General features: G+C 45.3%; 1 protein-coding gene across 1 annotated transcript in view; it reads left to right on the forward strand.

Annotated features, from left to right (window-relative positions):
* Window positions 1-12,280, forward strand: part of sema4f (sema domain, immunoglobulin domain (Ig), transmembrane domain (TM) and short cytoplasmic domain, (semaphorin) 4F) — a 157,990-nt gene that overhangs the window by 107,839 nt on the left and 37,871 nt on the right. Inside the window, exons 8-10 of the mRNA XM_072459414.1 lie at window positions 1,972-2,083; window positions 6,358-6,477; window positions 11,464-11,618. Of these exons, the coding sequence (XP_072315515.1) occupies window positions 1,972-2,083; window positions 6,358-6,477; window positions 11,464-11,618 (387 nt within the window). The remainder of the gene's footprint in view (window positions 1-1,971; window positions 2,084-6,357; window positions 6,478-11,463; window positions 11,619-12,280) is intronic.

Consider the following 12,280-nt stretch of genomic DNA (forward strand, 5'->3'; position numbering starts at 1 on the left):
ATAACCGTACTTTTCGGACTTTAAGCTGCTACTTTTTATATATATATGCGCAATTTTTTTTTTCTTTTTAAATTTCATTGGCGTGCCTTTTATTCAGGAGTGCATTCAACCATATTCACCTTATTCCAGAAGCCCGAGAGAAAATAAGTTCTAAACAGACTAAAAGCCGTTTTGGGGCTGCCCGGTGAATTGGTGCATTGTTGACTTGTTGGTCACTTATTTTACACATACAATCTACTATATAACATGTTTTAGCGGCAAGACTTTTCCCCTGTTCCCCATTCAAAACCGCTGGAGCGATTACAACGGAAGTGGGCGGGGTGGAATAAGGTCAATATATATTTCCAAATAAGGAGTTATTACAACCAAGACATTAAACTAAGCAACGACCACTGTAACCCTTTGACTTGATGTTTTATTAAAGCTTATAAATCCAAACTTTCAAGGGGAATATAATCTAAATTATATGAACGTATTAACTTGGTACTCGCGTCGACACAAATCCAAGCAAAGCGGGAGACTTCCCTCTAAATTGTATTTTTTTATCAATAATCTAATAAATAATGGTTATAGCCACATAGGGATGCATACCTAAACCCACGTTCAGGTTCAAGTCCGGATTCGAATCCAGAGGTTTAGGTTCAGGTCCGGACCTAGAGAACGCAGGCGGAAGTGCGCATGCGCACTCCCCCGTGCGGACTGATACAACACACTCGTGCGTTTGTTTATTAGCGCATCGCATCGCTCGTCTCCCGTAGATTTCTGTCCACTTCTGCGTCAGCTCGAACTGTCTTTCTCCGTCTTCATTTTGCCCCGTACACTGAGGGAACTATATTATGATAGATCCATGCGCTTAAGCACGCGGAAACGTGGGCACAAACCGCACGCGGCTGCAGGTGAGCGATAGGTGCGTTTTATGATTGATACGTGGCATGACTAATGATTTATCCACGCCACGAGGAAATATGATAAAAAATTTGCTGAAAAAAATCGTCCATACCACCTTTAAGTTGAAGACACTTGAACAAGGACGACTATCAAACACAAGGCTTAACTGCAGATTGAAATGAACTCAACTTGTCTGGTTTATTCACAGTTTTTAACAGAAGTTACAACTTATAAATCACAAGCTACTAGCTACAAACTAAATTATAGCTTAACTAACAGTTAACACACATTCATGTGTTTTACTTGAGGAACAACTTCTGAACAAGAGCATGTTGAGTATTGTTGACAGAGTCAGTCTGGGTCAAGGGTCAAAGCAGCTGTTTAATCTGTTACTAAGTTTTGCCTTTAGATACATTTCCACTCTTTAATTTTGCAGATCCATTGGCATCAAAAGTCAGGTAAAAACCTTCAAACAGACAATACACCAGTGTAAATAATAAATAACAGTGTAAAATAACAGAGTTACAGAAACTAGCATAAAAGTCAACTTGAATCACTATAAAGCAATCAACTTACTAATACTTCATATTAGCAGCATTAACACACACAGCGGCCCCAGCTTAAAACAGTTCAAATAAAGCGATCTTACCGGCTGCCGCTTCAATGTTCACATGTGGATACACGGTTCTGCGCTGTCTCTCGCATCTTTAAACTTATTTCGCCGGCTTCAACTTATGCCCGGAAGACGCGTGCGTCACTAATTAGGGTCTGGGTGAGCCATTGACAGCGGCGCATGGCAGTGTTTACGTCTTTTCCAGCGCAGATTTCGCGATCAATGGAAGGTTTAAGATGGTTTAGATTCTAGAACGAAAAGGATATAGTATGTGAGTGCTATATTTTTTTATGAGTCCAGAACCGAATCACCCGGGGTTTCGTTTTTTTTAGACCTGAACCGAAACGTTTTTACAAGTCCAGATCCGGTCTGTCGTAGCGGTACGCATCCCTATAGCCACATATACATTTTCATTGTTGTTATAAAGATTGTGGTGCAATGTGTCTGATGTGTCTCTTTGTCGTGTCCAGGAGCGTTCCTCCTTCAGCCTGCAGAGGAAGGAGGACGGCACTGTCCACATGGAGACGGGGAAGGGCAAGTGTCCCTTTGAGCCAAGCCAGCACTACACGGCTGTGATGGCAGGTCAGAACCACTCAGCTCATCTTTATATGTATATAACGTCATAAGGCGCTGGTACAGCTGGCAGCCCGGTGTAAACGCTCTCTCTTCTTTCTCACACTTATTGTGCTTTATCTCCTATATTTTGTAAATATAGTTAGTATATTTTTTTCTATTTTACTGTACGATAGGGACACACGCTGGAATAGTTTTTTAATTCAACTGTTTTTGCCTTTTTTCGGCTGGATTTGAGCGTTTTTCGTTGCGTTCGTTGTGTTGTTGTGACGTGAGCTAGCTCCGAGCGAGCCCACCAGCCCCCCCGCGCCCTCCGGCCGCGCTAAAGTACGGCGTGTCGTCGGTACACGTTTATATACACGTTTATATGAAAGAGGAACTTCACGAACGATCGGGACACGCACTGGAATCACTTTAAATTAACTTGTTTTGACTTTATTCGGCTGGATTGAGTGTTTTCGTCGTGTCGTTGCGATGTGTCTTGGCTCTGAGTCCCCCAGCTCCGGCCCCGCCCCCCGCCCGGCGCCGTACCGCGTTTACACAAAGGAAGAACTAATGAAACTGCGGAGAACTGTCGTCTTACCCGGAGATCGTCACGTTATCCCGGCGGACATCCTAAGGAAAACGCAACGAAGCAGACGGGCTGGACGTAAACTCCGAGAGAAGAGAGGGACAAACAGGAAGTCGGTTCCCGCCGTAGTCATGGGTAACGTGAGGTCCCTTCAAAATAAAATGACGGAAATAGCGAGCCTCATGTGGTCCCAGAGGATTTATAGGGACAGCAGCGCCTTGATTTTCACAGAGACCTGGTTAACAGCAGAAATGCCAGACTCTATTGTAGGTTTGGACAATTTTCATCTGCTGCGGGCGGACAGAACTAGAGAATCCGGGAAGAAAAGAGGTGGAGGTCTGGCAGTGTATGTGAACACGAGCTGGTCCAAACCCGAACACTGCACAGTGAAGGAGCAGCTATGTAACAGGGATATTGAACTATTGGCTATTGGCATGAGGCCATATTATCTGCCCCGGGAGTTCTCACATGTGATTTTGATCGCAGTCTATGTGGCCCCGTCTGCCAATGCTGAAGATGCTTGTGAAGCACTGCTCTCCTGCACTTGTAGGCTGCAAACACAGCATCCACAGGCTCTCTTCCTCATCTCTGGTGACTTTAACCACGCTTCTCCCTCTTCTGTTCTACCAACATACACCCAGTATGTTACCTGCCCCACCAGAGAGAATAGAACATTGGACTTGTTTTTTGCCAACACCAAGGAGGCTTATTCTTCTTCCCCCCTCCCTCCCCTGGGCAGCTCGGACCACAACCTTGTACATCTGAGGCCTGTGTATGAACCCATCGTGCGCAGGCAGCCTGTGGTGTCCCGTGAGGTGAGGATGTGGTCTGCTGAGAGCGAGGAGGCTCTGAGGGACTGCTTCAGCACCACTGTCTGGACTGAGCTTTATGACCCACATGGGGAGGACATCAACACCATCACAGAGTGCATCACGGACTACATCAACTTCTGTTTTGAGAACATTGTTCCCTCCCGGACGGTGCGGTGTTTTCCAAACAACAAGCCATGGATTAACCGTGAACTGAAGGCTCTGCTGAAGGAGAAGAAGAGAGCCTTCAGGTCAGGGAACAAGGAGGAGCTGAGGACTGTGCAGAAGGAGCTGAGGAGGAAGATCAGGCAGGCTGAGGCCGGCTACAAGAGGAGGATGGAGGAGCAGCTGCAGCAAAAGAACATTCAGGGAGTGTGGAGGAGCCTGAAAACCATCTCGGGCTTCAAAATCCCCCCTGCCCAGACAGAGGGGGATCTACAGTGGGTGATTGATTTAAATGCTCACTTCTTGAGGTTTGATCAGTCACCCGCCCCTCCCCCTGCACAGTTGCATGCTCCCTCTTCCACAGCTGGACAATGCCCTGCATCTGTTCCTCTTCAGCTCCCCACTTCGCCTGGACTCACCCATCCCCCCAGCACACGGTCCCCCTGCCAACCACTGACTGTCACAGCAGCACAGGTGAGGAGTGAGCTGAAGAGGATTAAAGTGAGGAAGGCAGCAGGACCTGATGGCATCAGCCCCAGGCTCCTTAAGTCCTGCGCAGATGAACTGTGTGGAGTTATGGAGCATGTCTTCAACATGAGCCTGAAGCTGAGGGTGGTACCACAGGTCTGGAAGACCTCCTGTCTGGTACCTGTGCCTAAGACACCGCGCCCCAAAGACCTCAACAGCTTCAGGCCAGTGGCTCTCACGTCCCACCTGATGAAGACACTGGAGCGGCTAGTCCTGGACCACCTCCGCTCCACCGTGAGCTCAGCCATGGACCCGCTGCAGTTTGCATATCGGTCTGGCATCGGAGTGGAGGACGCCGTCATCTCCCTGCTGCACCGCTCTCTCTCTCACCTGGAAAAGCCTGGCAGCTCTGTGAGGATTCTGTTCTTCGATCTTTCCAGCGCCTTCAACACCATCCAGCCGCTTCTCCTGAGGGACAAGCTGGTGACTGCTGGTGTGGAGTATGACCTGGCAGAGTGGATCCTGGACTACCTCACAGACCGACCCCAGTTTGTGAGAGCCCGGAACTGTGTGTCTGACACTCGGACCTGCAGTGTGGGGGCGCCCCAGGGCACTGTCCTCGCGCCCTTTCTCTTCACCCTTTACACTGCAGACTTCAGACATGACACGGACAGCTGTGTCCTGCAGAAGTTCTCTGACGACTCTGCCATCATCGGACTCATCACGGACGACGATGACGCGGAGTACAGAGGACTGGCGCAGGACTTTGTGGACTGGTGTCAGCGGAACCACCTCCTCATCATCGCGGGGAAGACCAAGGAGATGGTGGTGGATTTCCGCAGACGCCACCCCACTGCCCCCTCACCAGTGAACATCCAGGGACGGGACATTGAGAGAGTGGACTCATACAAGTACCTGGGTGTTCATCTGAACCACAAACTGGACTGGACTCATAACACAGACGCACTGTACAGGAAGAGCCAGAGTCGGCTCTACCTCCTGAGGAGACTCAGGTCTTTTGGAGTGACAGGGCCACTCCTGAAGACCTTCTACGACTCTGTGGTGGCATCGGCCCTCCTGTATGGTGTGGCCTGCTGGAGCAGCAGCATCACAGAGAGGGAGAGGAAGAGGCTGGACAGAGTCATCAAGAAGTCCAGCTCCGTCCTGGGCTGTGCTCTGGACTCGGTGCAGGAGGTGGGGGACAGAAGGGTCCTGGCTAGATTCACATCTATGCTGGACCATGAGTGTCACCCCCTGCAGGACACACTCTCCGCTCTGGAGAGCAGCTTCAGTGAGAGACTGATCCACCCTCGATGTGTGAAGGAAAGGTTCCGTAGGTCTTTCCTTCCTGCTGCTGTCAGACTTTATAACAAAAACTGTTAGTACTGAACACTCGCAATACTGACCTAACCTAATACTGATGTGCAATTCTGTCATATGTGCAATTGCTGTTGGAATTCATGTGCAATTACTGTGAAATTCATGTGCAATCTATGTGCTGTCGTGACACATATTCATGTGCAATTACTGTCGGGATCACATGCAATGGTATTTATTTATTTATTTATTTGTCTATGGGAGTTTTTATTTATTTATAGGAGATCTTCTACTGAAAGTGTTTTTCAGACTTCCTATAAGTGATCTGTTCTTCTGTATCTACCTTTGTATCTACCTGCGTTGCACCAATGAAATTTCCCCATGTGGGACAATAAAGGAATATCTTATCTTATCTTATCTTATATGTGTAATACTTTATCGAAAGGAAGCAACTGTTGTAAAATATGCCAAATCTCAACTAGACTAATTTTGTTTTTTGACTTTCCATTCATTCTTTTTTTGACAATTAAATTCTAGTATTAAGTGTTGTAGCAGGTGAAATGGAAATGCATGTTAGTGCAGTGGTTAGCTCCTTGTGTCTGCGTAGGTTTCCTCTGGGTACTCTGGTTTCCACTACCACTAAAACATGTCTAATAGGCTCCTCCCTTCAAACCTTTAACAGTGGATTGTCTGTTCTGTGTTGCTTCTGACTGACTCACAGAATTAAATCGTTTAATACAACCGGGAGATGGTTCAGAGTAAAAACATATATCGAGTCAACATCCAAGGAGCGCAGCAGATCCCAAACCCGTAGCAGAAGACACAGCACTTTATTTTGGCACTTTGTTGCAACATTTTTTTAGTTTGTAATGTACACAATTCTGCAGTAAAATATGATGAATAAAAATGTCAATATTGTGTATATAATCTTGAGCTTGTGTTCCTTTGTCCAGGAGGAACATTGTACACCGCAGCCACCAGTAACTTTCTGGGGACTCTGTTTGACATCTCCAGAGCCACAGGCCCGGAGGAGAACCGCATCAGGATGGAACAGTCCATCAACTGGCTCAATGGTAACTGTCAGCACAAGGGCAGACACGAGTGTGGACATGTACACGAGTGTGGACGTGTACGCGAGTGTGGACATGGACATGAGTCCACGTGTACGTCAGACAATCATGTCCATGTGTTTGATATGTTTGATATCATATGCATATACACCATCATTTGGTACCACTTTCAATGCAAACCAGGTTGACGCTATAGCATTGAATGTGGTACCAAATGAAAGCTAATAAAATGGTCTTGCATATGGTGTCAAACACCTGTGTAAATTTTAACAACTTTTAATGCACAAACATACATATTTTTGATGCCTGGAAAGGATGACTCTCATATGGTGCATAAATGTATCTTTAAAAATGTAACTCTATATACTGGTGTTCATGTGTTTAACACCATATGCAAGACAATGTTATTAGCTTTAATTTGGTGCCACTTTCAATGCTATAGCATCAACCTCTGGGAATCTACAAAGAAAACAAGGTCATATTAAAGCCGCAAGCAGCATCCAACGGCCCTCGTGGGCCGCCGGCCTTCCGACTCTGCGCTTTCGACTTGATAAAGATGGCGCCCTTATTGTGTTGAATTAAAAAAAGAACTTGACAGACGGCGACACATTGGACATGGCCAATCCAGTGCAAATGAACACAAATGTCGGTCAAATGTGCGGGTCCGCCGCACAGAGACCGTGACACTTGGAATAAAAATATGGATAACTTTTGATGCCCCGCTTGTGTAGATGATTTTCCCCAAATATGAACTTGATCGGGCTATCGCCCTAGGAGGAGTTCATTAAAGTGTGAAGCGTAAAAATGTGGTGATTTGAGCGATTCTGCGATTTTCCCATGAGGATAACATGGGATGTTTCTGTCATCGCTACGGTTACGCCGTACAAAATATGACTTTGGCTCTCATACTTTTATGATCAGGATGGCAAATTAGAATTTTGTACAAAATATCATGTCATTTGGAAAAACTATATTGTTTATAGGCCACTCTGAAGGCAAATAGTCAGAATTCTGGGAGACGTACACCGATTTTGAGGTTGGTGGGCAAAACGCACTAGGAGGAGTTCGTTAAAGTGTAAAACATAAAAATGTGGATATTCGAGAGATTTAGCGGTTTTCCCATAGGGATAACATGGGAGGTTTATGTCATCGCTACGACTGCGCCGTGAAAAATTAGGCATTTTTGTGATTGGCTTTTGTGATCGGGATGGCAAAATAGAATTTTGGGTAAAGTGTAGACAATTTTGGTAAAACTAATTTTTGACCTTCAATGTTAATTTAAAGGTTACTCTGTAGGGGGCGCTATGGCGGCCATTTCAATTTTGTCATCATAAACTGGTCCAAACTAGAAAGTTTAACAACTAATTCAAATTTGGTCCTAATCGGACTGGTTTTGATCAAAAGGGAGCAATTTTTAGATCTGCAATATTCCAAAATAAGTTGTCCAACTTTGCGGCTGCGCCGCACACAGACCGTAAAAGGTATCTCAAAAAATTGGATAACTTTAGATGCCCCACTTATCCAGAGGACGTCCGCCGATTTTGAAGTCGGTGGGCAAAACGCCCTAGGAGGAGTTCGTCAAAGTTTGACGTGAACAAAATGGCTAACTCAGCTTGTTTTCATTTTCAAAGGAAGATGGCGGGCATAGGGTAAGTCTGGGGGCGTGGCCACAGTAATATTTTTTTTTTGTCCTCACGAGAGGAATGCGTGTCCCGAATTTCGTAGCTTTACGCCAAAGTTGACCTCGGGGCGTCTCCCATAGGCGCAATGTATTTTGACTTTTGTCGGTGGCGCTGTCGCGCCATTTTTTAACGAAAAAAAAAATGGCCCAGAAAAAATCAAATTTTTCGCCGATTTTGAATTTTGGGCAAAGTTTGGTGAGTTTTTGAGCATGTTCAGGGGGTCAAATTAGAGCTCAAAAAGCAGAAGAACAAGAAAAATAATAATAATTAAAGCCGCAAGCGGCATCCAACGGCCCTCGCGGGCCGCCGGCCTTCCGACTCTGCGCTTTCGACTTGATAAAGATGGCGCCCTTATTGTGTGTTGAATAAAAAAAGAACTTGACAGACGGCGACACAATTGACATGGCCAATCCAGTGCAAATCAACACAAGTGTCAGTCAAATTTGCTGCGCCGCCGCACAGAGACCGTAGCACTTGGAATAAAAATATGGATAACTTTTGATGCCGCGCTTGTGTAGATGATTTTTCCCAAAGTAAAGCTTGATCGAGCTATTGCCCACGGAGGAGTTTGTTAAAGTGTGAAGCGTAAATGTGAACATTTCAGAGATTTCGCTTTTTTCCCATTTCTGACATATATTTGCGGGTCCGCCACACAGAGACCGTAGCACTTAGAATCAAAATATGGATAAGTTTTGATGCCCCGCTTGTGTATGTCATAGCAGGAGTAAGTATGCATGATCCATGCCTTCGGCATGGGCTAGTTCACTGTACTTGCCAGGGGCGACAACAATTTGCGACAACAATTTGTGTCATAGCAGGAGTAAGTATGCATGATCCATGCCTTCGGCATGGGCTAGTTCACTGTACTTGCCAGGGGCGACGGGGTACCAAACATGCTGTCGCGCCATTTTTTAACGGAAAAAAAAATGGCCCAGAAAAAATTAAATTTTTCGCCGATTCTGAATTTTGGGCAAAGTTTGGTGAGTTTTTGAGCATGTTCAGGGGGTCAAATTAGAGTTCAAAGCGCTGAAGAAGAACAAGAAAAACAGAGACCGTACCACTTAAAATCAAAATATGGGTAAGTTTTGATGCCCCGCTTGTGTAGATGATATTCTCCAAATATGAACTTGATCGGGCAATCACCCTAGGAGGAGTTTGTTAAAGTGTGAAGCGTAAAAATGTGGTGATTTGAGCGATTCTACGATTTTCCCATAAGGATAACATGGGATGTTTCTGTCAACGCTACGGTTACGCCGTACAAAATATGACTTTGGCTCTCATACTTTTATGATCAGGATGGCAAATTAGAATTTTGTTCAAAATATCATGTCATTTGGAAAAACTCTATTGTTTATAGGCCACTCTGAAGGCCAAATAGTCAGAATTCTGGGAAACGTTTGCGGCTCCGTCGCACAGAGACCGTAAAAGTTATCCTTAAAATTTGGATAACTTTAGATGCCCCACTTGTCTAGAGGACGTACACCGATTTTGAGGTTCGTGGGCAAAACGCACTAGGAGGAGTTCGTTAAAGTGTGAAACATAAAAATGTGGATATTTGAGAGATTTTGCGGTTTTCCCATAGGGATAACATGGGAGGTTTCTGTCATCGCTACGACTACGCCGTAAAAAATAAGGCATTTGTCTGATTGGCTTTTTTGATCGGGACGCCAAAATAGAATTTTGGGTAAAGTTTAGAACATTTTGGTAAAACTAATTTTTGACCTTCAATGTTAATTTAAAGGTCACTCTGTAGGGGGCGCTATCGTGCCCATTTCAATTTTGTCATCATAAACTGGTCCAAACTAGAAAGTTTAACAACTGATTCAAATTTGGTCCTAATCGGACTCGTTTTGATCAAATGGGAGCAATTTTTAGATCTGCAATATTCCAAAATAAGTTGTCCAACTTTGCGGCTGCGCCGCACACAGACCGTAAAAGGTATCTCAAAAAATTGGATAACTTTAGATGCCCCACTTGTCCAGAGGACGTACGCCGATTTTGAAGTCGGTGGGCAAAACGCCCTAGGAGGAGTTTGTCAAAGTTTGACGTGAACAAAATGGCTAACACAGCGTGTTTTCATTTTCAAAGGAAAATGGCGGCCATAGGGTAAGTCTGGGGGCGTGGCCACAATGATTTTTTTTTGTCCTCACGAGAGGAATGCGTGTCCCGAATTTCGTAGCTTTACGACAAAGTTGACCTCGGGGCGTCTCCCATAGGCGCAATGTATTTTGACTTTTGTCGGTGGCGCTGTCGCACCATTTTTTAACGAAAAAAAAAATGGCCCAGAAAAAACAAAATTTTTCGCCGATTCTCAATTTTGGGCAAAGTTTGGTGAGTTTTTGAGCATGTTCAGGGGGTCAAATTAGAGATCAAAAAGCAGAAGAACAAGAAAAATAATAATAATAATATTTTTAGCAAAAACAATATAGCCGTTTCCACTATAACAACAAATGATACATCGTTTGAAAGCTCTAAGCCTTCCCGATGCCGCCATGGGGTGGAATCATCATTACGAGTGCTTACGCGCTCGTCACTCTCTATTCCGTCGGGATGCCCCGCCCACTCCCCATAGACTTCCATTGATTTGAGCAGATACAAGCATGGCCCATGCCTGCGGCATGGATTCTCGCGTACGGGACGATGTCAGGAGGGTTTTTGGAGGAATGCAGCGCTTCGCGCTGCTGTTGTCAACAATGAGTGAATGGGCTACGCCCATTCACTCATTGTTTACTATTTCTGTCATAGCAGGAGTAAGTATGCATGATCCATGCCTTCGGCATGGGCTAGTTCACTGTACTTGCCAGGGGCGACGGGGCACCAAACATGCGGGCATGTTTGGTCAGACAGTTGCAACGCTGCCTTCGGCTACGCCCATTCACTCATTGTTGACTATTTCTGTCATAGCAGGAGTAAGTATGCATGATCCATGCCTTCGGCATGGGCTAGTTCACTGTACTTGCCAGGGGCGACGGGGCACCAAACATGCGGGCATGTTTGGTCAGACAGTTGCAACGCTGCCTTCGGCTACGCCCATTCACTCATTGTTGACTATTTCTGTCATAGCAGGAGTAAGTATGCATGATCCATGCCTTCGGCATGGGCTAGTTCACTGTACTTGCCAGGGGCGACGAGGCACCAAACATGCGGGCTGCGCCCGCATGTTTGGTCAGACAGTTGGGAGCAATAGGCCCTCCGCCCTGCTGGGGCTCGGGCCTAAATATCCCAAATTTATCTTGTGGACATTTTACTGGACATAAGTGTGGCCACAGATGGACATATATCTGATGCAGTGTGCGTGTTTGTTCAGATCCAGAGTTTGTGAGCTCGGCCTTCATTGAGCAGTCGCCCCACAACAACCCCAGAGGAGATGATGACAAGATCTACTTCTTCTTCACTGAGGTGGCCAAAGAGTACGAGCTGTACACCAAGGTCAAAGTGCCCCGTGTGGCTCGAGTCTGCAAGGTACTCCCCAATGTTCTACACTGTCCCCGCTAGCACTCCTCCTCTATCCCTTTTCTTTCTCTCCTCTGTTCTTCTGCTCTCCCTCCTTTGTCTCTCTTACCCCTTCCCTGTGCTTCCTGTTTCCTCCATCTGTCCATCTATAGACCCTTCAAAGTTTGTAAACAGAACGCCTACATTCTAAAGGTTGGTACTGTTCCATATTAGTTCAAATACATTTTCAATGGGAGAAACTATGAAAAACCAGGGCGGTTATGACGACCACTCGCCCACACGTGTCGAACCAACATAAGTTATTAAGATAATATTATAACTCCTTCCTAAAAGTAGGCTAATCGTATTACTACTCTGATTACTTTGTTAAAAGCAATTGGATTATGGATTACTTTTAAGTTAATTTTAGAAGAAAGATATGTGCAACTCAGGAACTAACGTGAAAAAAACATGACATATTCCCCCTTATAAAACCTTGCATTATTTAATCTAATTTCAAATAAACAGCAGCAGTTGTAACCGTGTCTTACTCTGAATTGAGTTCTTCACATTAATCAATCTGGAAAGGCCAAAAGCCTTTGGGATGTTCAAAGAAATACTTTAATTACGTTTATTGAAACACGTATTGAAACATGTTCATTTTTTCAAGTGTCTAAATTGTGTTAAATCTA

The sequence above is a fragment of the Eucyclogobius newberryi genome, unplaced genomic scaffold, assembly GCF_026437365.1.
Source record: "Eucyclogobius newberryi isolate DKJ021-1_F unplaced genomic scaffold, fEucNew1.0.hap1 SCAF_22, whole genome shotgun sequence".
Classification (NCBI taxonomy): domain Eukaryota; kingdom Metazoa; phylum Chordata; class Actinopteri; order Gobiiformes; family Gobiidae; genus Eucyclogobius; species Eucyclogobius newberryi.